This window comes from Lagopus muta, chromosome 7 (assembly GCF_023343835.1).
Source record: "Lagopus muta isolate bLagMut1 chromosome 7, bLagMut1 primary, whole genome shotgun sequence".
Taxonomy (NCBI): Eukaryota; Metazoa; Chordata; class Aves; order Galliformes; family Phasianidae; genus Lagopus; species Lagopus muta.
This window is the reverse complement of record NC_064439.1, coordinates 441,882-465,560: the sequence shown is the minus strand read 5'-3', so window position 1 is coordinate 465,560 and position 23,679 is coordinate 441,882. Positions and strand designations below refer to the sequence as shown.

The 23,679-nt window shown below is 64.0% G+C and overlaps 3 protein-coding genes and 1 pseudogene across 8 annotated transcripts; 1 reads left to right on the top strand and 3 right to left on the bottom strand.

Annotated features, from left to right (window-relative positions):
* Nucleotides 1-2,173: 2,173 nt before the first annotated feature.
* LOC125696407 (GTPase IMAP family member 7-like) lies at nt 2,174-4,459 on the bottom strand (annotated as a pseudogene).
* A 1,951-nt stretch (nt 4,460-6,410) lies between these two features.
* Nucleotides 6,411-10,192, bottom strand: LOC125696385 (zinc finger protein OZF-like). 5 transcript variants are annotated; one of them, XM_048951913.1, is made up of 6 exons: nt 9,744-10,192; nt 8,646-8,811; nt 8,422-8,571; nt 8,195-8,293; nt 7,886-7,978; nt 6,411-7,732 (listed from the first exon to the last, which is right to left on the bottom strand). In XM_048951913.1, exons 1-6 carry the CDS (start codon nt 10,182-10,184, stop codon nt 6,414-6,416), a joined length of 2,268 nt encoding a protein of 755 aa, XP_048807870.1. In that variant the 5' UTR covers nt 10,185-10,192; the 3' UTR covers nt 6,411-6,413. The 5 variants fall into 5 exon arrangements, with proteins under 5 accessions (XP_048807870.1, XP_048807871.1, XP_048807872.1 ...); XM_048951914.1 differs by having other exon boundaries at nt 8,422-8,553; XM_048951915.1 differs by having other exon boundaries at nt 8,646-8,787.
* A 472-nt stretch (nt 10,193-10,664) lies between these two features.
* LOC125696402 (zinc finger protein 239-like) lies at nt 10,665-12,958 on the bottom strand. 2 transcript variants are annotated; one of them, XM_048951944.1, is made up of 4 exons: nt 12,862-12,958; nt 12,283-12,409; nt 11,890-11,985; nt 10,665-11,525 (listed from the first exon to the last, which is right to left on the bottom strand). In XM_048951944.1, the coding sequence occupies exons 2-4, from the start codon at nt 12,314-12,316 to the stop codon at nt 10,684-10,686; spliced, it is 972 nt and encodes a 323-aa protein (XP_048807901.1). In that variant the 5' UTR covers nt 12,317-12,409; nt 12,862-12,958; the 3' UTR covers nt 10,665-10,683. The 2 variants fall into 2 exon arrangements, with proteins under 2 accessions (XP_048807901.1, XP_048807900.1); XM_048951943.1 differs by having other exon boundaries at nt 12,929-12,951.
* A 7,081-nt stretch (nt 12,959-20,039) lies between these two features.
* Nucleotides 20,040-23,600, top strand: AOC1 (amine oxidase copper containing 1). Its single transcript, XM_048951345.1, has 5 exons — nt 20,040-20,323; nt 20,962-22,532; nt 22,625-22,913; nt 22,993-23,125; nt 23,210-23,600. The coding sequence occupies exons 1-5, from the start codon at nt 20,040-20,042 to the stop codon at nt 23,483-23,485; spliced, it is 2,553 nt and encodes an 850-aa protein (XP_048807302.1). The 3' UTR covers nt 23,486-23,600.
* Nucleotides 23,601-23,679: the final 79 nt, after the last annotated feature.

Genomic DNA, 23,679 nt, shown 5'->3' with positions numbered 1-23,679 from the left:
CCAGAACGCGGTGCGTTTACAGGAATAGGATTCTGTGTATCCTTCGGCCTCACCCTGTGTGTCTGTTGGTGATAGCCTGCTCTCTTGGTCTGGGGGCTCCCACAGGGCTGGGCTGCGGCCCCAGCACTGCACAGCGCCCTGCTCTGCCCTCCTGCTCCCCTCAAGCAGCCCAGCGCCGCACTGCAGCTTGCAGGCGCTGCCCATGCAGGTTGTTGAGCAGTGGTGCGAGGCTCTGCGGGCTGGGATAATGGTGCAACCATTTGATCACCAAGGTTGGAAAAGGCCTCTCATATCACCCCATCCAACCATCAGCTTTCAGCAGTATCTGCAGTAAACCGTGTGCCTCAGTGCAAGAGCTCAGCAGGCAGCCCCCCCCCACCTCCATGGGCAGCCCCTCCCAGCACTGGGGAAGTATTTCCTGACATCCAAACTGAGCCTCCCCTGGCATCTTGAGGCCATTTCCTCCAGTCCTATCGCTTTCACCTGGGAGCAGAGGCTGACCCCCACCTCACCACCTCCTGCAGGACTTATAGGGAGAATTAAGGTCACCCACAGACAGGGACAGGGAGGTGATTGCCCCTCACTGCTCTGCCCTCATGTGTCCCCATCTGCAGCACTGCATCCAGGTCTGGGGCCCCCAGGACAAGAAAGACAGGGAGCTGTTGGAGAGGGTCCAGAGGAGCCACAGAGATGCTCAGAGGGCTGCAGCACCTCCACTACAAAGACAGGCTGAGGGAGCTGGGCTTGTTCAGCATGGAGAAGAGAAGCTGCGGGGTGACCTGAGTGCAGCCTGCAGTGCCTCAAGGGAGCCTGCAGCCAGGAGGGGAGTCAGCTCTTGGCAAGGGGAGATGGCAGCAGGACGAGGGAAATGGTTTGGAGCTGAGGGAGGGCAGCTGGAGGTTGGATGTGAGGGGAAGTTGTGTGCTGTGAGAGCGGTGAGGGGCTGGAACAGCTGCCCAGAGAGGCTGTGATGCCCCGTCCATCCGTGGAGGTGTTGGAGGCCAGGTTGGATGGGGCCCTGGGCAGCCTGGGCTGCTGTGAAATGGGGAGGTTGGTGGCCCTGCATTGGTGGGGGGTTGGAGCTTCGTGATCCTTGCGGTCCCTTCCAACCCAACCATGCTGTGATGCTGTGATGTTGAACAGGACAGGCCCCAGTACCGATCCTCAGCAGGGAAGATGAGTGGTTACCAGCTGGATTTAAAACTCCATTCCCCAGCTCTCTCTGGGCTCAGCCTGGCATCCAGCTCTTTACCCAGCAAGGAGTGGATCTTTCCAAGGCCCAGATTACCAGCTTCTCCAGGACAAAGACAGATAAACTGGTAAAGCAAAATCAAAGCCTTCAGCTAAGCAGGAATCGCAGCTTCTTCACCTCTCTCCAGCAACAGTGACCCACCAGAGTGGGTTTGGGGACCCTCAATGAAGGTGTGAAAAAGCAACTCTTCAGTTTCAAGGTGCTGCTGTCAACAGGAAGGAAAGGGAAAGTGTCCTGTGAGTGTCTGTTGGGCTCCTGAAGGAATAATTGCAGACTGCAAACCACCTCCATTGCTGTGGAAGGGAGATTAGAATGAGACAGCTGCTATCCTGTCTCAAATACAGCTCTTGATGGGCCATAATGTGCCTGCCCAGCACTGCCCAGCGTACTTTGGGGAGGATTGCCAAGCACTAGAAATAAAAGAGACCTCAGTCTGCATCCTGACTGCGTGTGTTGGATAATGCTCTGCACCAAGACCTGCAGACCCAGAGCAGCATCAGCCCGTCCTCACCAGGCTGCTCCCATCCCGCTGTGCTCTGGGGAGTCCTGCTGGGCTGGGGGCACCAGAGGGACCCCGAGGGCCCCATCCTCACCCCCCTGCGGCTCTGCAATCCCTGCCCACTCACAGCCGCTTCCCACCCCCCCTTGTGGATGAGAGATGGATCCGGCACAGCTTCTGCACCGCGCACGAAGTTCAGCGTTTATCGAGAGCTCCTTCCGGCCCGGCAGCACAGCACGGCCCGCATCGCCCTGCACGCGGAGCCCCTGCGGCCACGGCACCGGCAGCGTCCCACTGCGGCGGGACGGACACCGGCCCCGCGAGCCCCCGGCCCCGCACGGCTCCGTGCAGCGCCGGCTCTCGGCGGGATGCCGACGGCTCCCGGCCCGCGGCCCCGCTCCGCGCCGAGCCCTCGCCCGAGGGCCGCATCTCACAGCCCCGCGTTGCCATCGGTCTCGGCTCCTCCGTGTCAGCGGCCGGGGCAGCAGAGCGGCAGCGCGGCGGAGCCAAGAGCGGTGGAGCGGAGCGACTCGGCAGCGCACGCTCGTGGGGAAAGCGGTCACACGGGGCGGGGGGAAGGATGGGAACTGCGAGCAAGGAAGGAGGAAAGAGCTCCTTCGGCTTCAGAGTCGTCTGCAGAGCACAGCAGGGGCGGCACGGCGGAGGAGACATGGCTTCCCACACCGAGCCCTCGCTGCCTACAGGATGGTACAGAACTTCTGAAAGGAGGTGCGTTTGTCCTTCTCCAGCATTGGCTGCGTGTACTGTGGAGCATCACGATTCTGCTCTACCATGGCATCAATCATCCTGATGAGCTCTGCTACCTGCCGATCCCTCTCCTCCCCATTGGCTCTGTTGTTGAATCCAATGCACCGATTTCCACACTTCTATGCCAAACCCATGAAGAATGGGCTGCTTCCTATGAAACCCTTCAGGTCTCCTGGATGCTTCAGCTCTTCTGCTCGGGTGAATAACAGGATTGTGTACTTCTCTGCTTCAGTACGGAAAATCTTGGCCACCCACTCAGCCACTTCCTGCTCTTCCTCAGTCATTCGGCTCAGCTGCATCACCAGGAGGATGGCATGGAATCCCAGGAGATGCTGGATGGCATTCTTAATCTTTCCAACAGTTTTCAGGTTTCCTACTTTTGTGTCAAAGAGCCCAGGAGTGTCAACAACACCAACAGGTCTTCCAGCAAAGAGGCCTTCAGCTTTCTTGCACTCTGGGTTACTGACTGCGCTGACACCTCAGAACGAAATGCCTCCCTCCCAAGGATGGTGTTCCCTGTCGCACTCTTCCCATTCCCCGTCTTGCCCACCAGGATGATGCTCAGCTGGGACCCTGTGGACCAAGCAGAGACGAGTGTGAGCCCCGCGGTGCCGGGACACCCCCTGCTGGCCACGGAGTGCCGGGGCCACGAGGAAAGGTGTCCCCGAGCCACCGCTGTGCCCTGCGGGGACGGGACGGGGCACGGGCTGGAGCCGGCTGCCAGCAGGCACGCAGGGCTCGCTCAGCTCTTCCTGGCCCCATCCCCTCTCTCAGCTCTGCCACAGGAAAACTCATCGTGCCCAGCAGGAAGCCAAGCCCAAACTGAAGGTTCTGACCAAAGGATCCTCTGCAAAAGGGACACAAAGCCCCACGGCTGCACTGAAATGGGCACAGCACGGCTCCCACCGCCACCTTCCCCACTCCGTGGAGAAGCAGCTGGGGACTGCGGCCAGTGCAGCAGCTCCTCTGGCTTTGGTGCCACACAGACAACAGCGTCTCCTCACTGCCACAAGATCGGCTCCAGCTTCAGCCCAGCGCCAACAACACGCTGTGGGCAGCCCAGCTCCCCCCCTCCGGTGGCCTCAGGCTCCATCAGGAGGAACGCGTGGCCCTGAGGCTGCCCAGGAACGTCCGTCCCTTGGATTCCTCAGAGGGCTGCACCCAGTGCTCCTCCAAAAGCAGGAACAGAAAGTGAAAGCGATCTCACAGCAACCTGAGTCCCAGCACTGCGTGGAGTAAGCAAAAGCCCAGGCTGAACTGCTCCACTTCCGAGAATTCAGGCGCTCAGCAGAAAACGCAGCAGCGTTTGTGCAGGGTTGTTTTTTCAGCCCCTCCCTGCCCTGCACGGCTTCAGTGAGGCATGGCAACAGCCACAGAGACAGCAAGGCTTGCCGTATGCCTTTCCACGCCCTCAGCCGTGCTCTGTGCGGCTCTCAGAGCGGGGAGATGGGAGGCAGCCTCAGGAGATGCAACAGCGCGCAGGGGGGGAGCAGCTCACCTGTGCTGTGACGTCCTGCCATCGGGAGAGCGCTCACACTCACACGGGGAGCCTGGGAGGAGAGAGATGTTGAGTGAGAGTGGCACAAACCTGCCCTGCTTCCCTCCCTGTGCCAATGAAGGAGACACAGATGATCTCTGGGGACTCAGGTCAGTCCCACAGCCGCGTGTGCATGGAGAAAGCCAAATGGCATCAAAGTTACCCATCTGCATTGACTTTGCCTTTGGAAAGAAATGATGACTGTCCCTCATTCATGGAAGTCAGAACCCACTCCCTGAAAGCAGATTCTGCTGCCTTGGAATTTGTTCCGGCAGTGGCAGCAGAGCTGCAGCAACTCACCAAAGCAGCGCTGCGCTGTGTCCCAGCTCTGACTGCTGCACTCGTGCTGTTGCTGCTCTCGTCCCGCACAGCAGCGCCGGGGCTGGAAGCGCTGTGCAGCTCAGCAGCGCTTTTAGAGGCGGCGTCGGGAGGAGGGCAGTGCTGGGATCACAGGTAGCGCTGGAGGAGGAGGAGGTGGCCGAGGGAAGGAGTGCAGCGCGGGGCTGAGGCCGCGCTCGGGGCTGTGGGTGCTGTGAGCCGGGATGGACTTTCAGTAGAGCGGGATGGGGACGGCGATGGGGCAGCGCTGAGCGGGGGCTGCCGAGGGACAGAGAAGGGCCGGGGGACACCGCCGGCGCAGGGAGAAGCAGGGAGAGCCTCAGTCAGCCCAGGGCAGTCGGGGAGGGCTCCTCTCGGAAGGGGATACCAAAGCAACGCATCCATTCTGAGTGCCTGCGGCCTCGGGTTGTGCCAGGGGAGGGGCAGGTTGGATCCTCCCCAGCAAGTTGCCCTGCACTGCCCTGTGGTGCCCAGAGCCAAGAGAGCACGCTGTCACCAACAGACACGCAGGGTGAGGCCGAAGGCTGCACAGAATCCTATTCCTGTAAACGCACCGCATTCTGGGCACTGCAGAGAACGAAACTGAGAGCCTCAGCTCGGCACCGAGGGCAGCTGCACCACAGCCCGTTCCCTGCAGCCCCCCATCAGCCCGTCCTCACCAGGCTGTGTCCTGGCCCCCGTCGCCCCCAGCCCAATGCTCGGTGCCGTGCTGAGGAAGAGGAGCTGTGGGAGCGGCGCTCCGGTGCTGGCGCAGCAGGGCCTGTGCTGGGCACGTCTGGGAGCAGCTCTGCAGAAGGGCTCTGGTGCTGCTGGGCTGCGAGGGACACGGAGTGGCTGCGGCCATGGGACAAAGGCTGAGGCTGTGTGGGCTGTGCTGGCACAGCGCTGCCAGCAGTGGGACGAGTGGGATCCTGCCCTCTGCTCAGCAGTGGTGCGGCTGCACAGGGAGCAGCAGGTCCAGCCATGGGCCCCCAGCACGGGACAGCGTGGGGCACACGGGGGAGAGTACAGCAGGGGGCAGTGAGTGCTGCAGTGCCTGGGGCGGCTCTGCAGGAGGGGCTGAAGTCACAGGACCTCCTCTCCTCCTGAACCTGTAAAGGACATTGAGTTGGAAAGGCCCTATTGATCAACACCTGGCCTTGTCGCTGCTCCAGACACCCATACCTTGGGATTCTCTGGAAAGTAATCAGATAACCTGCTGCAGGAGGCAGACGGCTCTGTGTTCACACATTCACTTCCTCTGTTCACTGTTCACAGTGCCTGGCAGCACAGCCCTCCGGTCAGATGCTCTCGAGCCCCCCAGTGCATCCCCACAGTGCAAGTGAGCCTTGAGAGGGTGGGGAAAAAATCAGACACCGGGGCAGCGCTGCCCAGACAGAGCGTGTGATAAACCTTGGGATCGTGGAAAGGTTTGGGATGGATGGGAGCTGAAAACCTGGTGGTGGGAGGCCCACCCTGAGGGCACAGGGCTTTGGCACGGCTGCTCACCGAGCTCTGGTGGCCATGGGACACCGCGCAGCCGGAGGACACGGCGTCGGGCGGTGAGCAACGCGCACGGCATTTGGAGAGCAGGACAAAGGCGTGGAGCCGCCGCGGAGCTCACGTGTGCCTGCGCTGGTGCGGCTGCAGCGATTTGCTCGCGCGTCCCTTGGCTGGGGCAGCAGCACACCCTGCCGGCAGATCCGCTCCCCGCGTTCGGTTTCGCTTTTTATTCTTTTCCAGCCCCAGAAATAAAAAACCGCGAGCGGGGCGTTAAGGGCGCGCGGTCCCCGAGGTTTACCCGCTCCCCGAGGCTCCTGGGGGCTCCCATACACCGCAGCCCCCGGAGCGCGGCCCCTCTCCGCGGGCAGCTGGGGGTTACGAGGGTCTCTTCGCGCTGGGGGGGGGGCGGGACGCGCCGCGGGGTCCCCATCCCCATAGGCGGTGAAGGTCGGGTTGGATGTGGCGTCGGGCTGTGGGAAGATGTGCGCTCGGAGGGCTCTGCGCCCGCCGCTCGGTGACATTACGGCACACAGCGCTCAGAGCGCCGCGCGCTGCCCGCCGGAGGGCACCGTCCCTCGGCTCCACGCGCACCCCCTGCCGCTCCCGCACCCCGTTCCGTCCGTGCGCTCCCCCTGCTCGCACTCGGAGAGCGGCAGCTGCGTCTGCGTGCGGGGCACGAGCAGCGGGCGTGCGGGGACGAAGGGTCGGAAGGATCCCCCGTCCCGATAACAGGACGGGACCCTCTCCCCAGCGTGCGCGCCCTGGTGCCCGCTCAGCTCCTTCCGGCGCCCGAAGACCCGGCCGCACTCCGTGCAGGGGTAAACGCGCCGCACCGTGTGCGTCAGGCGGTGCGTCCGCAGGTTGCCTTTGTACTTGAAGCTCTTCCCGCAGTCGCTGCAGGCGAAGGGCCGCTCCCCCGTGTGGATGCGCGCGTGCTTCATCAGCGTCGTCTTCAGGTTGAAGCTCTTCCCGCACTCGGCGCAGGGGAAGGGCCGCTCCCCCGTGTGGATGCGCCGGTGGGTGGTGAGCGTGCCCTTGCGGTTGAAGCTCTTCCCGCACTCGGTGCAGGCGAAGGGCTTCTCGCCCGTGTGGATGCGCCGGTGTTTGATCAGCTCCCCGTTGTGGCTGAAGCTCTTCCCGCAGTCGGCGCAGGCGAAGGGCCGCTCGCCGGTGTGGATGCGGTGGTGCCGCGTCAGGTCGCCGTTGCGGCTGAAGCTCTTCCCACACTGGGGGCAGCCGAAGGGCCGCTCTCCCACGTGGATCTTCTGGTGCAGGATGAAGGTTTTCTTGGCGCAGAAGCCCTTCCCGCACTCGGCACAGACGAAGGGCCGCTCGCCGCGGTGGATCTTCTGGTGCGTGACGAAGTTGGCCTTGCGGTTGAAGCTCTTCCCGCAGTCGCCGCAGGAGAAGGGCTTCTCCCCGGTGTGGATGCGTTGGTGCAGCACAAAGGTCTGCTTGGAGCAGAAGCTCTTCCCGCACACGGTGCACTCGAAGGGCTTTTCTCCCGTGTGGGTGCATTGGTGCCGCATCAGGTCGCCCTTCTGGCTGAAGCTCTTCCCGCAGACGCCGCAGGCAAACGGCCTCTCCCCGGTGTGCACACGCAGGTGGGTGATGAGGTTCCCTCGGTGCTGGAAGCTCTTCCCACACTCACCGCAGCCAAAGGGACGTTCGGTGCCGCGGGGCCGCCGGGCCGCCTCGGTGCTGGGGGCCGTGGTGGGTCGGTGCCCGGCGGCGCTCGCCGGTGGGACAGGCTCTGTGCCCGTGCCCATGTGGATGATGCGGTGCTCAGGCACAGCCTGCAGGGCCCTCTCTGGTTCCACATCCTCCAGCTCTTCCTTGAGATGCTTCTCGCTATCTGCCCACAGAAGGGGAGGCTGTGTGTTGTGTGTATGGCACAGAGCCACCCCAGGCACCCAGCTGGATGCACAGCGCAAGGCGGCCCAGCGCGTCACTGCCAGACCCAGAGCCCCCATCCCCACACAGCCCCACAGGGTGCAGCTGCACTCACCCACAGCGCCTTTGTCACCTGGGCCCTGGGGACACACGATGCACACCGCCTCCTCCGGCTCCACCTTCACGATGACCTCAGGCTTGGCATCACCTGCATGGGCAGAGAATTCATCTGTGCCAGCTAGTTGGAGCAGGCTGGGCCCTGTGTGACCCCCAGGAGGTGCCACCAACCCCAGAGTGCTGGCACAGGGCAGAGTGCCGCCACCCCCAGGACAGCGTCACCATCCCAGGGTGCCCACAGGGCTGGGGCACATGCAGGAACCCCATCACACGGCCCCGGCCACTGTGGGCACCCAGCTCTGCTCACCAGCAGTGGGGTCGGGGGGCTCCTCCTCCTCCTGGTAGCAGTGGTTGCTGTGTGAGTCATCCTCAGGCTCCGCTTTGACCACCGCCTCCATTTTCACTCCTGTGGAAGGAAAGATGCAGTGGAGCTCATCCACGTCCCCATGGAACAGGATGGCACTTTGTCCCCAAGCAGCTGGCAGGGTTTGCCCAGCACCCAGCCCTGCCCAGCTGCCTGCTGTGGTCACTTACTGGTACTGAGAACACTGGGGACGCTGGGGACGCTGGCCCGTGCCCCCAGGTCCTGCAGGTACCCAACGCAGGACTCGTCCTCTGGCTCCATTTTCACCACAATCTCGTGCTTCACACCAGCCCACTTCTTTTCTGGGGAAGAGAAAGCCGCTTTTAGGTTTCTTGTGTGAGAACTATGCTGGGCACTGAGGGATGAACCCCCAGTCGAGGGTCCTGCAGCTCACCTGTGCCATGGGGACTGGCGACTCCCCTGTGCCTCCCATCCTGGGGGTCCTCCCCTGGCTCCATTGCAAGGTGGCAATAAGAAATCTCCACCCAGGCCCTGGGAATGCCTGCAACAATAGCCTGGGCACAGGCAGCCGGGTGCTGGGCAGTGGGCACAACAGGGCTCTGAATATTTTGGGAATGGTCCTTTTACTATGCTGGTTACAATTCCCCTCTTTCCATCCCATCTCATCGCATCCCATCCCATCCCATCCCATCCCATCCCATCCCATCCCATCCCATCCCATCCCATCCCCATCCCATCCCATCCCATCCCCTCCCATCCCCTCCCATCCCATCCCATCCCATCCCATCCCATCCCATCCCATCCCATCCCATCCCATCCCATCCCATCCCATCCCATCTCCTCCCATCCCATCCCCTCCCATCCCCTCCCATCCCCTCCCATCCCATCCCATCCCATCCCATCCCATCTCCTCCCATCCCATCCCCTCCCATCCCCTCCCATCCCATCCCATCCCATCCCATCCCATCCCATCCCATCCCATCCCATCCCATCCCATCCCATCCCATCCCATCCCATCCCCTCCCCTCCCCTCCCATCCCATCCCATCCCATCCCATCCAACCCCACCCCCATCCCCATCCCCATCCCCATCCCCATCCCATCCTCATCCCATCCCATCCCCTGGCACGGGGGACACAGAGCAGCCCCAGCCCTGGGGGCGCCCGAGGCCGTGGGGAGACCCTGGGCAGTTTGAAGGGGTGGGGGGCACTCAGTCCAAGGCAGGGGTGGGGCGGTGGGGTCTCTTCCAACCCAACCATGGTTTGTTCAATTCTAATTCTGCACTCCTGTCCGCCCCCCTTGGGGCTCACCCAGAACTCACGCGGGAGGGAGGGGAAGGGGAAGCAGCACCTTTATTTGGGTCCGTGCTTTAGGGTCGCGGGTCCTATTTCTGGGGACAGCGACAGCCGCGCACCATCCCCGCACCCCCCGCGCCGCGCCGCTCTCCCCCGCCCCATCTCCTCCCCCTCCTCCTCTTCCCCCCCCGCGCTGTCACCCCCCTCCCTCGCTCCCTCGCCCCCCCCAGCTCTCACCGGCGCCGCTCGGGGGGCTGCCGCGGGGCACCGCCGACGGCCGCGGGGTTCGGGAGGTGCGGGAGCGCAGACAAAGGCTGCCCGGTGCGTGCCGGGAGCTGTAGTCCGCCCGCAGCGCCCCGCCCGCAGCGCCCGGTGCGGGATGCGGGGACACCGCAGGGCACGGAGAGGACAGGAGATAGCGGGGGGGCACGGGGCAAAGAGGGGCACAGGGCACGAGGAGGGGACCCCATCTCTGTCTCTGTAGGGTTCTCCAAGCTGGAGACCCCATGGGCGCCGCACCCGGCTTTGCACGTCTCCAAAAGGGTCGTCCTGAACCACAGAACGGCCCCAAAAACGAAGAGGCTTCAGCAGACCCCCATACTGAGGGGGTGAGTGGATGGGGTGGGCCGAGGGCACAGGTGTGGGGCAGGAGCCCACCAACATCTGCCTTTGCCCCATGGCACACAGCACCACGCACCAGGGGTGCCCCAAGGCTGTGGGGTTGGAGCAGAAAAGGGGCCGTGGGGGTAGGTGGGGTGGGCACTGCTGCAGAGGGTCCTCTGGGATCCCACTGTGTCCTTAGGGTGGCCCCACGGTGTTCTTCAGGGGATCCCATAGGATTCTTTGCAGGATCCCACAATGTCCTTTAGAGGATCCAAATCAGAGCCCCCCTGGACAAGTGTCCTTTGGGGGATCCCACAGAGCTCCTTCAGGGGGTCTCCTGGGGTCCTTTGGGGGATCCCAGAAGGTCATTCAAGAAGTCTCATTGGGTCCTCTGGAAGATCCAGTGGGGTCCTTCAGGAGAACTCCAAATGTCCTTTGGGGGATCCCATGAGATTCTATGGGGGATTCCACAGCGTCCTTTGGGGGGATCGTATGGAGTCCTTTGGGGCACCTCGTACGGTCCTTCCGTGGGTCTCGCGGGGTCCTTTGGGGCATCCTACAAGGCCCTTCGGGGTCAGGGCTGCCCACTCCCCACCCCGAGGCCGCCGCCGTCGCCGTGGCCGCGCAGATGCAGCCTCAGTTTGCTCTTGGAGCCGAAGCCGAGGCGGCACAGCGCGCAGACGAAGGTCCCGCGGCGGCGGTGCAGGCGGCGGTGCGTGGTGAGGCTCGCTTTGCTGCTGAAGGTTTTGTCGCACTGCGCGCAGGCGTAGGGCCGCTCCCCGGTGTGCACGCGTTGGTGCAGCAGCAGGTTGCTGCCCCGGCTGAACGCCCGGCCGCACTGCTGGCATTTGTGGCGGCGCTCGGGCGCGTGGCTGCGCAGGTGCAGCTGCAGGCTCTCCTTCCAGGAGAAGCGGCGCTCGCAGCGCCCGCAGGCGAAGGGCCGCTCCTCGCCGTGCCGCGCGCGGTGCCGGCTCGGGCTGAGCTCGTCCTCGCGGTGCCGCCCGCACTCCGGGCACTGCCGCCGCGCCGGTCGCCATTCGCCGCGCTCCTGCGGGTCGCGCCGGTGCCGGTGCCGCAGCAGGTCGCCCTTCAGGCAGAAGCTGCGGCCGCATTCGCCGCAGGAGTGCCGCCGCTGGCCCCGCTGCTTCTTGTGTACCAGGAGGTTGCGGCGGTGCCGGAACACTTTGCCGCACGCCACGCACTCGTGGCCGGGCGTCGGGTCCCCGTGCTCTGAGCGGTGCGTGCTCGGCGCCGCCTCGTCCTCGAAGCTCTGCCCGCAGACCCTGCAGATTTGAGGCCCCACGGCCCCTGCCGGCTCCCGCTCCTCCCACTCGGGGTGCAGGGGGGGGCATCCCGGCTCCAGTGGCACACGGTGTCCCTGGATGGCGTCACCCGGTGCGTCCTTGTCCCAGGGGGCTGCAGGGAGTGGAGGTGCTGCGTCAGGGCCACATCTCCATGGGATGCCACGGGTGGGCGCACAGCAGGGGGGCTCCTGTAGAACCCCCTCTTGCACACAGATGTGGCACAGCTCACGGCACGGCTCATGGCACGGCTCATGGCATGGCTCATGGCATAGCTCATGGCATGGCTCATGGCACGGCTGATGGCACGGCTCATGGCACAGCTCATGGCACGGCTCATGGCACAGCTCATGGCACGGCTCATGGCATGGCTCATGGCACAGCTCATGGCACAGCTCATGGCTCACATCCTCTATGTGCCCAACAGCCCCCCCGCAGTCCCCATCCTGTTACCCCCAGCTCTGCCCCATTGCTCTCACCGCTGCCTGCGGGGTCCAGTCGCCCTCTGTCCCCTCCATTTGACGTCTCCCCAGGATCCGTTCCGTGGACGTTGAGGGGTTTGATGTCAAGGGAGTCTGGGGAAGTGAGAGTCCTCAGCACCCTCCAGAGACACCCACAGGGGCATCGCCATCACCCAGACCCCAGAGCTGCCCTCAGAGGTGTCACTGAGACCCTGGGGATGCACCCTGGGGGTGTCACCATCACCGAGGTGCCCATGAGATGCCAGCTGGGGACTGCAGTGCCACGGGACTGCCATGTGCAGGAGGCTGCTGTGCCACCCCCAGTCGTGGCAGCAAACCGGGATGCAGTGGGAGCAGGGGCACAACTGGGGCCGGGGGCACTGGGGGGGGCTGTGCAGCACTGCTCCTTACCCAGACACGCCACCAGGTCGTAGTTATCCATCATCACCTCCTGGTACAGCTCCCGCTGCCACCGTGCCAGCAGCGCCCACTCCTCAGCAGAGAAATACAGGGCCACGTCTTCAAATGCCACCGCAGCCTTTGGGGAAGCAGGGGGGTTGAGGGCACGGCTGGCACCGGGACCCCACCGTGCCCAGAGGCCTCCCCAAGACCCGGGTTGTATAGGGCTGTGGGTGCTGGGATGGGGTGGGGGTACCAGGATGGGGTGGGGGTATTGGGATGGGGTACTGGGATGGGGTACAGGTATCGGGGTGGTGTGAGGGTAGCAGGATGGGGGGGGGAGGTATCTGGATGGGGTGTGGGTACTGGGATGGGGTATGGTTATCAGGATGGGGCACAGGTATTGGGATGGGGTGTGGGTATGGGGTTAGGGGGTGGGTGCCGGGCTGGGGTGTGGGTATTGGGATGGGGGTTTGGGTACCAGGGTGGGGAGCGGGTATCGGGATGTCGGTATCAGGATGAACTGTGGGCGTCGGGATGGGGTACGGGCTCCGGAATGGGGGTGTAGGTTTAGGAATGCGGTCTGGGTACCGGGATGCGGTGTGGGTACCAGGACGGGGCGCGGGTATCGCGATGGGACGCGTGTTTGGGGTCTCACCCGCTGCATCGCTGTCGGCGCTGGGTGGGGGGGGGGGGGGAGGGGGCGGTACCGGTGCGATGACGGCGGAGCCACAGCCGGGGTGGGCCGGAAGGTGACGATGGGGGCGGGACGGGGCGGAGCGGAGCGGAGCATCGCGGCGTTCGGCTCTGCCGTCCGTGCGCAATGGCTGCAGAGATCAGGCCGTTCCTCCCCAACAGTGGTGGGGGGAACCGAACCGCCGGGCTCTGTGTGCCGGGCGAGGGGCAGCAAATGGGGAAACTGAGGCACGCAGCCCCCCTCCCCTACCCCCCCCCCCCCACGGGGTGTCTGTTTTTTGGGGGTGCAAATATATTGGGGTATCCGGGTTGTTGGAATCTCGGGTTATTGGTTGGCGAGGTGATCATCGTGCCACTGTTGGGGCGCCCGGTTATTGGGGTGCCCAGTCATTGGGATCAGAGGCTATTGGGGGGCCCAGTTCCTGGGGTGCAAAGTTGCTGGGTGCCAGGTTGTTGTGGTGCACCACCTACTGAGGTGCTGCTGGGTTCTCAGTTTATATATGGCCTCTGCCTGGTTACTGGGGTGCCCCACTGATGTAATTCCAGATCATTGGGGTGCTTGGTTCTTGAGGCTCCCAGGTCATTGGAGTGCCCATGTTATTGGGGAGCTGGTTTATTGGGGAGCCTGGTTAATGGGATGCTTGGCTGTTGTCATGCCAGGCTGTTTGTGTGCCTCATTATTGAGGTATCTGGGTTATTGGGGTGCACAGTTATTGGGGCAATGGGGGGGGGAGTGATGGGCGCACAGCTGGGCAGGTGGTCCTGGGGTGCAGTGGGGTGACAGCAGGACGTGGACAGGGAGCAGGAATGCATTGGGGCAGGAGTGTATTGGGGTAAGAATGTGTTGGGGAAGGAATATGTTGGGGCAGGGAGGCAGTGGGGCAGGAATGGGTTGCGGTAAGAATGAATTGGGGCAGGAGTGGATTGGGACAGGGATGCTTTGGGGAAGAAATGCCTTGGGACAGCGGTGCATTGGGGCAGGAGTGCGTTGGGGTAAGAACGCATCGGGGCAGTGATGGGAGGCGCAGGCAGGCTGCAGATGTGGGGAGATGAACGGGTGCTGCAGATTTCGTGTTTCCAAGCTGTGGGGTCCCACACACCTGCAGAGCTCCCGCGTCCCACAGCGCGCATGGCAGACGCAGATAACACAGTGAGTTGCATCCTGGTGCTGCGGGTGCCGAGTTAAAGCTGTGCCCCAAATCACAGCTCTGAGGGGGGAGGGAGATGAGCAGCAGCACCAGGAGGTGCTCGGGGGGAGTTGGGATGGGGACAGCATGCTGTGCCCTGATTTTGGTGGGAGGGAACCGGGGGGGCTGCGTTTGGGTTTGGGCTGGAGCCGGCGGTGAGAGCGCATGGATGTTTTGGTGAGCACTGAGCAGCACGGCGCAGAGCCGAGGATGGTGCCGTGCAGGAGGGCTGACGGCCCGACAACGGGGGTCCCCTGCTGGGAGGACGATGGTTTGGGAGGACGATGGGGGATGTGGTCCCCCTTGGTGGTTACGCAATGTGGTTCGCGGTGAAATCCCCGGCGCAGGGATGAGCACTCAGAGCACAGCAGATGGGAGCAGTGCTGACACCCCCGCGCCGAGGAATCACGCGCAGGCGGTGTGAAGGGGGGAGGGGGGGGGGAAAGGATTTTCCCAGTGTGGGAGCCAAGTGCTGCTCTGCAGCCCGCAGCATGGCGCTGGGGGGGGGCTCTCCTTTGACTTTTGTTGCCGCAGGGAATGGGAATTTGGGGGGAATTTGGTGAGCAGCTGAAGCGCCGGTGCTCCGTCCCGAAGTTCTGTGGGGAAACTCCTGCCTGGCTGTGCCCGCCTGGTGGCAGCATGGTGGCACTGCAATGTGCCACAAGGTGCAGCGCTGTGCCAGGCTGTGCCGTGCAGTGCTGTGCCGCAAGGAACCATGCAGCGCTGTGCCATGCAGTGCAGTGCCAGGCTGTGCCATGCAGCGCTGTGCCACAAGGAACCATGCAGCGCTGTGCCATGCAGCGCAGTGCCAGGCTGTGCGGTGCCGTGCAGTTCCATACGGCTCTGTGCCACGCCGTGCTGCACGGTGCCCAGCAGCACCGCCACCAGCTGGAGCTCCAGGCAGGATCCCAGCTCTCGTTAAGCCGAGCTGTGGGCTCACAGCCAGGGGAAGGTGATGCTGTGGGGCAGGAGCCACGTGTGCAGCGTGGTGCTGAGACGTTTGTGTGTGTTGGGAGGCAGACCTGCACCCCAGGTTGCAGCGCACCGAGCGCCGGGCAGGGGCACAGTCTGTGTCTGGGGAGCACCAGCACCGCAGCCACATAGATGCTGCAATCCCTCTGATTTTCCCATTTATTTCACTTGCAGTGAGCATCCCAGTGCCATCCCACTGGATTCACATTGCAGCCCGGCAGGAGTTGCCCCTCACACCGCAGCATCCCTCAGGTGACGTCCTGCGGTGCCACCATCGGCTCAGCCCCGACGTCTCCGCCGTCCCCGTGCCCCTGCCCCCCCGAGCCGAGGCCCAGCCATGCCGTGGGGAGCAGCAAACCCTTCAATGGTGTCAGGGGTGGCTTTGGGCCCCCCCCCTTCTCAGGCCCATCTGCTGCCCTACTTGCATGCCGGCGGCCCCCGCGCTTCGCTTTCCAGGGAAAGTGATTTTCTTGACGGCCGGCAGATGTGCTGCAGCTCCTCCTGCAAAGCCGCTTCCTGCCGGCGCTGCCTGCGGGCTGTGACACACGGCCTTCCTGGGGGGCAGAGCTGGGGCTTTGTGTTCCTGTGTTGTTGGCAAGCAGGGCAGGCCGTGCTGCATGCCAGCGGTGTTGGAAACGGAGCAGCGGAGCTTTGGGCGGCTCACCGGGCGCCGCGAGCGGCTGTGTGTCCCCTGAGGCCTCCCCTCTTGGCACAGCACCGCGTGCTGCTGATTACGCAGAGGATGAAGTCCTTTTCTGGGACTTTTTTGGGGCTTTTTTGGGCTGCCCTACTTGCGCTGTGCTGCTGGCCCCAACGTGCACAGCTCACACGTGGCGGTGGCTGCGGCGCCGCGCGGTGCTCCGGGTGCCGCCTGGGGAGCACAGGACGCTCCCTCTGGCCTCAGCACTCCTCTGGGCTTTGTGACACCACCAAAAAGTGTGAAAAACGCAAAAAAAAAAAAAGAAAAAAATTCTTGTTTCTTTGCTGCTCCAAATGAATACAGGAGGCGGGAGGACAATCCCCAATTATATCTCTGTGGTGTGGCCGAGGCTGGAAGGGCTGAGCGAATCGAGCACAGCCAGGAGTGTCCGTCATCCTTTTCTCAGCACCGTTACGGGGACACATTTCTGGGTCTGTGCTGTGGCAGTGCTGCAGTGGGGGGCTGGCTGCCACGTGCCCTGCACTGCGGCTCCGCACCCCGGCGTGCTGCAAGCATCAATGCTGCTCCTTCTGCAGCCACAGCCCCAGGAGCACCGAGGTCTCTCTGTCTATGGAATGCCACCAAGCCCTCCCCACCTCCCGGAATTAATAGGGCCGAACCGAGCCCTGCTCACACTGTTGTGCCACCGCTGAGGTTGGTGAGGCCCCTTCCCACCCCACAGCCCCCATTCGCTGACCCTCACAGACGTGGGCCCCCCATCCACGGGAGCAGGATCCTCGTGCTGAGCTCACAGCGTCATGGAGGAGGAGGAGAGGGGCGATGTCAGCGCCGCAGGGCAGCGTGGCTGAGTGCAGAACCGCTCCGCTGAGTCAGAAATGTGTGCCGGGAACTTTCGGCTGCAGGTCCCACAGTGCAGAGACAGCAATTAACCTTTGTGCAATTAGATTTCCCCCAAGGATGGGGCTTCATCAGGCCGGAACAAAGGGCACCTTGGGGAGGTGTGGGAGCACCGGCACCTGGCACCGCGCTGTGGATGGTTGGGCAGCGGGCGGGCAGAGTTCTGCATGCATCCTGATGGGATGGATGGATGGACAGACCGATGGAAAGGCCAAAGGGACATCGTGGGGCCGCTCTGCTGCTTGGGACAGGGGAAGAGCAGAGCGCTCAGGCAGCATAGAGGAGTTCTGGGGGCCTTCTCTGACTTAGGGGGAAGCATCCCTCCAGTGAAGCGCTGTGCTGGGCTGGGGAGGCAGCAGCTCATTAAAGAGCTGAGTGATGGAAGATTTTCTCTGGAAAGAACAGAACAGCTGGTGGAGGAGACAAGAGAGCTCATGGGCTGTTATCTGCTTTGCTATTATCTCAGTGACTGCAGTTACGAAATGGGGGGGAAAAAAACACATCTGGTGTGAGAGCACAGCCAGAGCAATTGGGAACCGCAGAGCAGGAGGAGGGGAACCAAACCACAGCAACCGCCTTGAGGAGTGGGCAGCCCCAAAGGACGCGTGGAGGAGCACAGCACAGTGCTGGGCCAGACCCTCTGGGCTGGAGGAGCAGCTGGTGATGGAGGGGATGGAGCTGAGGAGAGCTGCATCCAACCTTCAAGGAGGCAGAGCAGAGCTTGGGGTCAACCAGATGTGTGCACGGTGTTTGCTGGGGGAGGTGGCCCACTCTGCATAGGGGGTTTCCTGCTCGCACCTCTGGTCCATTCTGTCCTCCACAGTCCTCAGCCCTGCCCCATGCCCGGCCCCAGCCCAGAGCAGTTATTGCTGATCCACCAGCCCCTCTCCCTGCAGGTTCTGTTGCTGGCATGGGGTTCCCGGCACGCTCCGGTGTCTGCAGCAGGACTCAGCACTGCTGCCATCAGTGGGAAAACAGCCGTGGCTGAACTTGGCTGCGTCACACGGTGACCTTTGGAACGGCCCCGGCGCATCACTTGGAGGGCACGAGGCAGCCGGGGAGCTCTGATTGGAGGGAGATGGCAGCAAACATCGTGTTTTTATGTCATAAGCCAGGAATGGGCTCCTTCATGAATAAAGGCGGCACGGTTTCACAAGAAGCAGAGTGGCGGCTGCAGGAGGGGAGGCTCAGGGCATCAGCTTCAAAAAGCCACTTCTTGTTACTGCAGGACCTGAGCCTGGGAGGCAGCCTGGTCTGGTGCTCGTAGCACCAACTAGATGGGCATGACGGTCCTTTTCAACCAGGGCCATTCTATGATTTCATGATGAGACAAGGGGAGGGAACTGGAGGTGGGATGCAGGCAAAACCCACAGCAGATGTTTGGGGCGATCAGGGGGAGGGCATCCCTGCAATGCCGAGTTGGGTCCAGCAGCACCCGCGGGCGGGAGGCAGCGGGCTCCCCTCCTAGCCTTCCTCCTCCCCGTCCTCTTCCTCCTCCAGGGGTGCTGATGGATCCCCTCCTCTTTTCTTGGCAGGACATTCAGAACAGCTCCTGTGTGCCCACTGTGCCCCATGGAGGAGGCTGCCAGGCCCTGGGCTCATTGCATCCCAACGCCGCTTTCCCAGCAGCACAGCACACGGCATGAGGAGCATCGCCCTCCGCTCCCCGCGGCGTTGGGCCGCTGCCGCGTGCTGCGCTCTGCCGATAAGTTCTCCTGCTGGGTGATCAATGAATGCCCGCTGGGAAGCTTTTGCTGAAAGGCTCCTTTCGTTCCAGGCGTCCTCGTGTGGTGTCCATTTATAGAAATGGGAGATTTTATAGAAACACAGGAAAAGTTGGAACAAATCCTTGGCGCGTCCGAGCTCGCAGTGCGGCTGTGGGCACTGCAGGAGCTGTGCTGGCAGCGCTGCTGTGGTGCAGGGGGATCACAGCTGTTGTCTCTGCTCCATAGATGTTAAACCACGGGCAGAGTGCTTTCCCAGCACGGCTCTGCCCGGCACTTCCTGGCATCACATCCTCCTCCTCCGGGGCTCCTAACATTGGGTCTGGCACTAGACCTCCAAGGTCCCTGGCTCCAGGTGCCCAGCTCCCAGCGCCGTGTCTCAGCTCCACGTCCCATTTCCAGGTCCTATTTCTGTGTCCCATCTCAAAATTCCATCTCTATGTCCCAACTCCACGTCCCATTTCCTGCCTCCCTACCAGCTGCACTGCTGTGACTCCGGCAGCTGCTCTCACCACCAACCGTGGAGGTTCAGCCCCCGACACCCGCAGAGCCCACCAGCACCATTCTGCAGGGCTCTGCTACGATGGGGGAGGGCATCGGCCAGACCTTGGGGTGTGGGAGGTGAGGCTGAAGGGAACAGAGCCACGAGGTGTCACAGAGGCATCCCATGGTGATGTGCCAGGGGGAAGGGGCCAGGAGCAGCCAGGTGATGGGAGCAGCCATGGGGATGGGTGGAGATGGGTATCGGTGTCACCATGGCAGTGGATGTTGTCATGAGGATGGGGGTAGATGAGAGGTGAGGGGTGCAGCCGTGGGGATGGGTGCAGCCACAGGAGGGCTGTTATGGTTTTCAGGGGTTTTCTTAGCTCCCAGCACCTGTGATGGGGATGTATAAATGGGACAAAAGCTGAAAAATGAATCCGGTGTCACAGGGTTCAGTGGGGTCTATGGGGAGCCCAAGACGTGGGGTTTGGGGACATGGGGACCTGGGGCTCCATGGTGCCTGGTGTCCTCAGAGACATGGAGATGAAGGGGGCCGTGGGGCTCGGTGGGGTTTGTACCCACGGGCACATCAGGACCAGTGGAGGCTGGGGACATGGAGCTCATTGGGGTCCGTGCCCATAGGGATGAGGGGCTCATTGGAGACGTGTGCAGTGCATGGGACCCCTGGAACAGGGCTGCTGGGTGGGGTCTCCCTTCCTGACCCCCAGGATTGAGCCTGTCTGAGCTGCAGCCCCACAACCTTGTCTCCACTGTGTGCCACTAAAGGGAGGGCTGGTCCCATGGGTGGGGGACCTGAGCCCCCTGGGACATCCTGGTCCCACTGGGGTGGGGATCCTGGTCCCACAGAGGGGATCTGGACTCCAAGAAGGGGATGGAGCAGCAAAGCGACAGGGATCTCAGCCTCATGGGTCTGTGTGTGAGGGGGCCCTCGTACTTTGGGGGTCTCCATCCCCAAGGTGGGGGTCCATACCACGGCCCCCTGTGCTCTCTGCAGCGTCGTGAGAGAATAAAATGGAGGCGTGATTTCTGGGGCTGGGTGCATCCAATGTGCACCCTTTGATTTTGGGGGCATGGGGAGGGGATGGGGGAGTCAGGGCAGCACCTCCAGCACCCCCCCACCCCCTCCCCATGCAGCATGACCAGGACAAAGCCACGGGCACGAGTGGGGCCGTCCCGTGCCTGTCCCCGCTGTTATCTCTCCTGAACCTGGAGTTTGATCACAGAAAGGCCATAAAGAGTGCAGCTCCTGGCGGGGAGGGGCGGGTGGGTGTTGTGCCCCTCCCCATTGGCACCGCTGCTGCTGAACCCTGCAACCCCGCTCCGGCCTTGACCTGGGGGGGTGGAGGAGCCCGGGGGGGGGGCGGCGAGGGCGGGACGGGGCTGGGAACGGGGCAGAGCGGTACCCACACGAGGTGAGTGAGGGGAGCTCAGAGGGGCTGCCTTTGGGTGCCGGGGGGGTGAGCGGTGGGTTGGGGGGCTCAGCTTGCGGGGCTGCCCCATGTCAATATTGCAACCTTCTGTCTGCATGTTTTGGGGCAACGAGGAGCCCCACAGGATAGCCCCTGTCCCACAGAGCTGCAGCCTTGATGCCCTTTTCTTGGGCACCCCCCCTGGGCAGTTGTGCACATTGTGACCCCCCCCCTTCCCAGCCCTGCTGCTGCTGCTGCTTTCGGCTGCCCCATCCCCATGGATATCACTGCTCTGTGCAAACCACTGCTGTGTGCTGGGCACGTCACTGCTCAGGCACTGCTCTGTGAGCACAAGCATTGGACCCCTGGGACCCTCTCACCCTGCATTCTGCAGGAGCACGGGGACCCTCGTGCAGCAGGCTGGGGGGTGGCACAGCTGTGGGCACAACACCGGCCCTGCTGGTGGGACCTTTGCCACACAGAGCACAGTGTAGGGTCAGCTTTGGGCCGGGGGAGAGGAATCCCAGCTCTGCGGGGCGGTGCTGGGTGGGGGTCCCAGAGGAGGTAGAGCACCACGGGGCCAAGCGGTGCGTGATGTGGGGTTGGCACGGCACCGTGCTCCCATCTCACCCCACACCCAGGCTGTGTCCTCAGGTGCCCGGGATGATGCATCTGCTCCGCCTCACCTGGGCGCTGGCCACGCTGTGCCTGGTGGTGGCCAACGCCACCCGCACGGCCACACCGCCGGACAAAGCCTCCATCTTTGCCGACCTGACGCCGGCGGAGCTGCATGCGGTGCGGGATTTCCTGCGGGGCCGCCCGGAGTTGGGGCTGTCGGCACAAAGCGGGGACACGCTGGCTCAGAACACGCTGTTCCTGGTGGAGCTGCTGCCCCCCACCAAGCAGGCGGCTCTGTGGCACCTGGATGGCAACGGCCCTGCGCCCCGGCGCCAGGCGCGAGCCGTCATCTTCTTCGGGGCGCAGGCGGAGCCCAACGTCACCGAGTTTGCCGTCGGGCCCCTTCCACGGCCCCGCTCCTACCGCCCGCTGCGCCTCAAGGGTGGCCGCACCGTGCCTTTCACTGCGCGGCCCATGACGATGCGGGAGTACGAGCTGCTGCACCGCGCGCTGGTGGCGGCCACCGAGCCGCTGTACCGCCTGCTGCGAGAGACCTCCGGCTTCTGGTACCACAACTGCACCCAGCGCTGCCTCACCTTCTCCGACATCGCACCCCGCGGGCTGGCGCCCGGTGAGCGCCGCACGTGGTTCATCCTGCAGCGCTTCGTCGAGGGGTATTTCCTGCACCCCGTGGGGCTGGAGCTGCTGCTGGACCACCGCGACCCCGACCCGCGCCGCTGGGCGGTGCAGAGCGTCTGGTACAACGGGCAGTACTTCTCCAGCCCGCAGGAGCTGGCCGAGCGCTACGAGCGCGGCACGGTGCTGGTGGCGCAGCTGCCCGACCCCGCGACCCCGCACCTCTTCTCCACATACATCCCGCGTGGCCGTTTCACCACTGGCACCACCACCGAGGTGCATGGCGCCAAAGTGTGCGAGCCGCAGGGCCGGCGCTACCGCCTGCGTGGCAACCGGCTGGAGTACGGCGGCTGGAGCCTGGCCTTCCGCCTGCGCTCCTCCGCCGGCCTGCAGCTCTTCGACATGCGCTTCAACGGCGAGCGCGTGGCCTACGAGGTGAGCGTGCAGGAGGCCATCGCCTTCTACGGCGGTGACACGCCGGCCGCCATGCAGACCAAGTATCTGGACGCCGGCTGGGGCATGGGCTCCGTTACCTACGAGCTGGCGCCTGGCGTCGACTGCCCCGAGGTGTCCACCTTCCTGGACGCGCACCACCTGTACGACAGCGAGGGGCCGCGGCGCTTCCGCCGTGCGCTCTGCGTCTTCGAGCTGCCCACCGGCGTCCCGCTGCGGCGGCACTTCGACAGCGACTTCCGTGGGGGGTTCCAATTCTACGCAGGGCTGGAGGGGCACGCGCTGGTGCTGCGCACCACCTCCACCGTCTACAACTACGACTACATCTGGGATGTGCTGCTGTACCCCAACGGCGTGCTGGAGGCCAAGGTGCACGCCACCGGCTACATCCACGCCACCTTCTACACGCCGCGGGGCCGCCGCTACGGCAGCCGTGTGCACAGCCACGTGCTGGGCAACATTCACACGCACCTGGTGCACTACAAGGTGGATCTGGATGTCGCAGGTGTGGCTGCGGGCGCTGGGAACGGGGCTGCTGCGCGGCGCTGGGGGACCCCTGGTGCTGCTGTTGGCAGCTGACGGCCTCTCCGCTCGCAGGCACCGGCAACAGCTTCGAGACGATGGATATCAGCTTCGAGAACATCTCCAACCCGTGGAGCCCCGGCGCACGCGTGGTGCAGCCCTGGTTGCGCCGGCAGCCGCGCCGCACGGAGCGCCAGGCTGCCCTGCCGCTGGGCGCCCCGCTGCCCCGCTATCTGCTCTTCTCCAACCCGCGCCAGCGCAACCGCTGGGGCCACGCGCGCAGCTACCGCATCCAGCACCACTCACACGCCGGGCGCGTGCTGCCCCGTGGCTGGAAGGAGGAGAAGGGCGTCGCGTGGGGCAGGTGGGGCCGGGGGCCGGGGGGCGCAGAGCCCCATGCGCTGCCCCAGGGCTGACGCTGTCCCCGACCCCCCACCCTGAAGGTACCACCTGGCCGTGACGCGGCACCGCGAGAGCGAGGCGTCCAGCAGCAGCCTCTACAACCAGAACAACCCCTGGGAGCCCGCTGTCAGCTTCGAGAGCTTCATCCGCGACGATGAGAGCATCGAGGACCAGGTGATGAGGGGAGAGGGCCGCAGGGGGGGCCGCCGGGGTCCCGGCACCACGTGTTGCGCTGATGGCCGCTGCCTCTCTGTGCAGGATCTGGTGGCCTGGGTGACGGTGGGATTCCTGCACGTCCCGCACGCGGAGGACATCCCCAACACGGCCACCCCTGGGAACAGCGTCGGCTTCTTCCTGCGCCCCTTCAACTTCTTTGATGAAGACCCGTCGATGGCGTCGCGCGGTGCCGTCATCGTGCGCCCGCAGGACCCCGACTTCACGCGCCTGGAGGTGCAGCGTTGGACCCCTGACAGCGCCGGGCCCTGCGTGGCGCCAGAGCCCTTCTCCTACAATGGCACCTACTGGCCCGTGTGAGCACCGCGGGGGGCTCAGGTAGAGCCTCCTGTGTCGCCCTCTGATCTGTGGGGCTGCGTGCACGGGGCCCCCGACGCTGCAATATTTCATGGTGCCGACATCGGCAGTCATCCTACGGCTTCTGTGTCCTTACAGGGCCACGTGCGCCCACGCATCCCCCCCTATGGCGCTCTGCTCCCCCAGCCCGGGGGTCC

Bases quoted from the DNA above. Each gene is read 5' to 3' on its own strand.
- LOC125696402 (XM_048951943.1), bottom strand. The intron at 11,986-12,282 runs GTAAGGAGCAGT...TCACTTCCCCAG, and splicing joins CGACCTGGTGGCGTGTCTGG to ACTCCCTTGACATCAAACCC. The intron at 11,526-11,889 runs GTGAGAGCAATG...CACTCCCTGCAG, and splicing joins ACTGGACCCCGCAGGCAGCG to CCCCCTGGGACAAGGACGCA.
- LOC125696385 (XM_048951913.1), bottom strand. From the start codon at position 10,184: ATGGGGCAAAGGCAGATGTTGGTGGGCTCCTGCCCCACACCTGTGCCC. The intron at 8,812-9,743 runs GTGAGAGCTGGG...CAAAATATTCAG, and splicing joins CAGCCCCCCGAGCGGCGCCG to AGCCCTGTTGTGCCCACTGC. The intron at 8,294-8,421 runs GTAAGTGACCAC...TTCCTTCCACAG, and splicing joins CCCCAGTGTTCTCAGTACCA to GAGTGAAAATGGAGGCGGTG.
- AOC1 (XM_048951345.1), top strand. From the start codon at position 20,040: ATGCAGCATGACCAGGACAAAGCCACGGGCACGAGTGGGGCCGTCCCG. The intron at 20,324-20,961 runs GTGAGTGAGGGG...CCCCACACCCAG, and splicing joins CAGAGCGGTACCCACACGAG to GCTGTGTCCTCAGGTGCCCG. The intron at 23,126-23,209 runs GTGATGAGGGGA...CTCTCTGTGCAG, and splicing joins ATGAGAGCATCGAGGACCAG to GATCTGGTGGCCTGGGTGAC.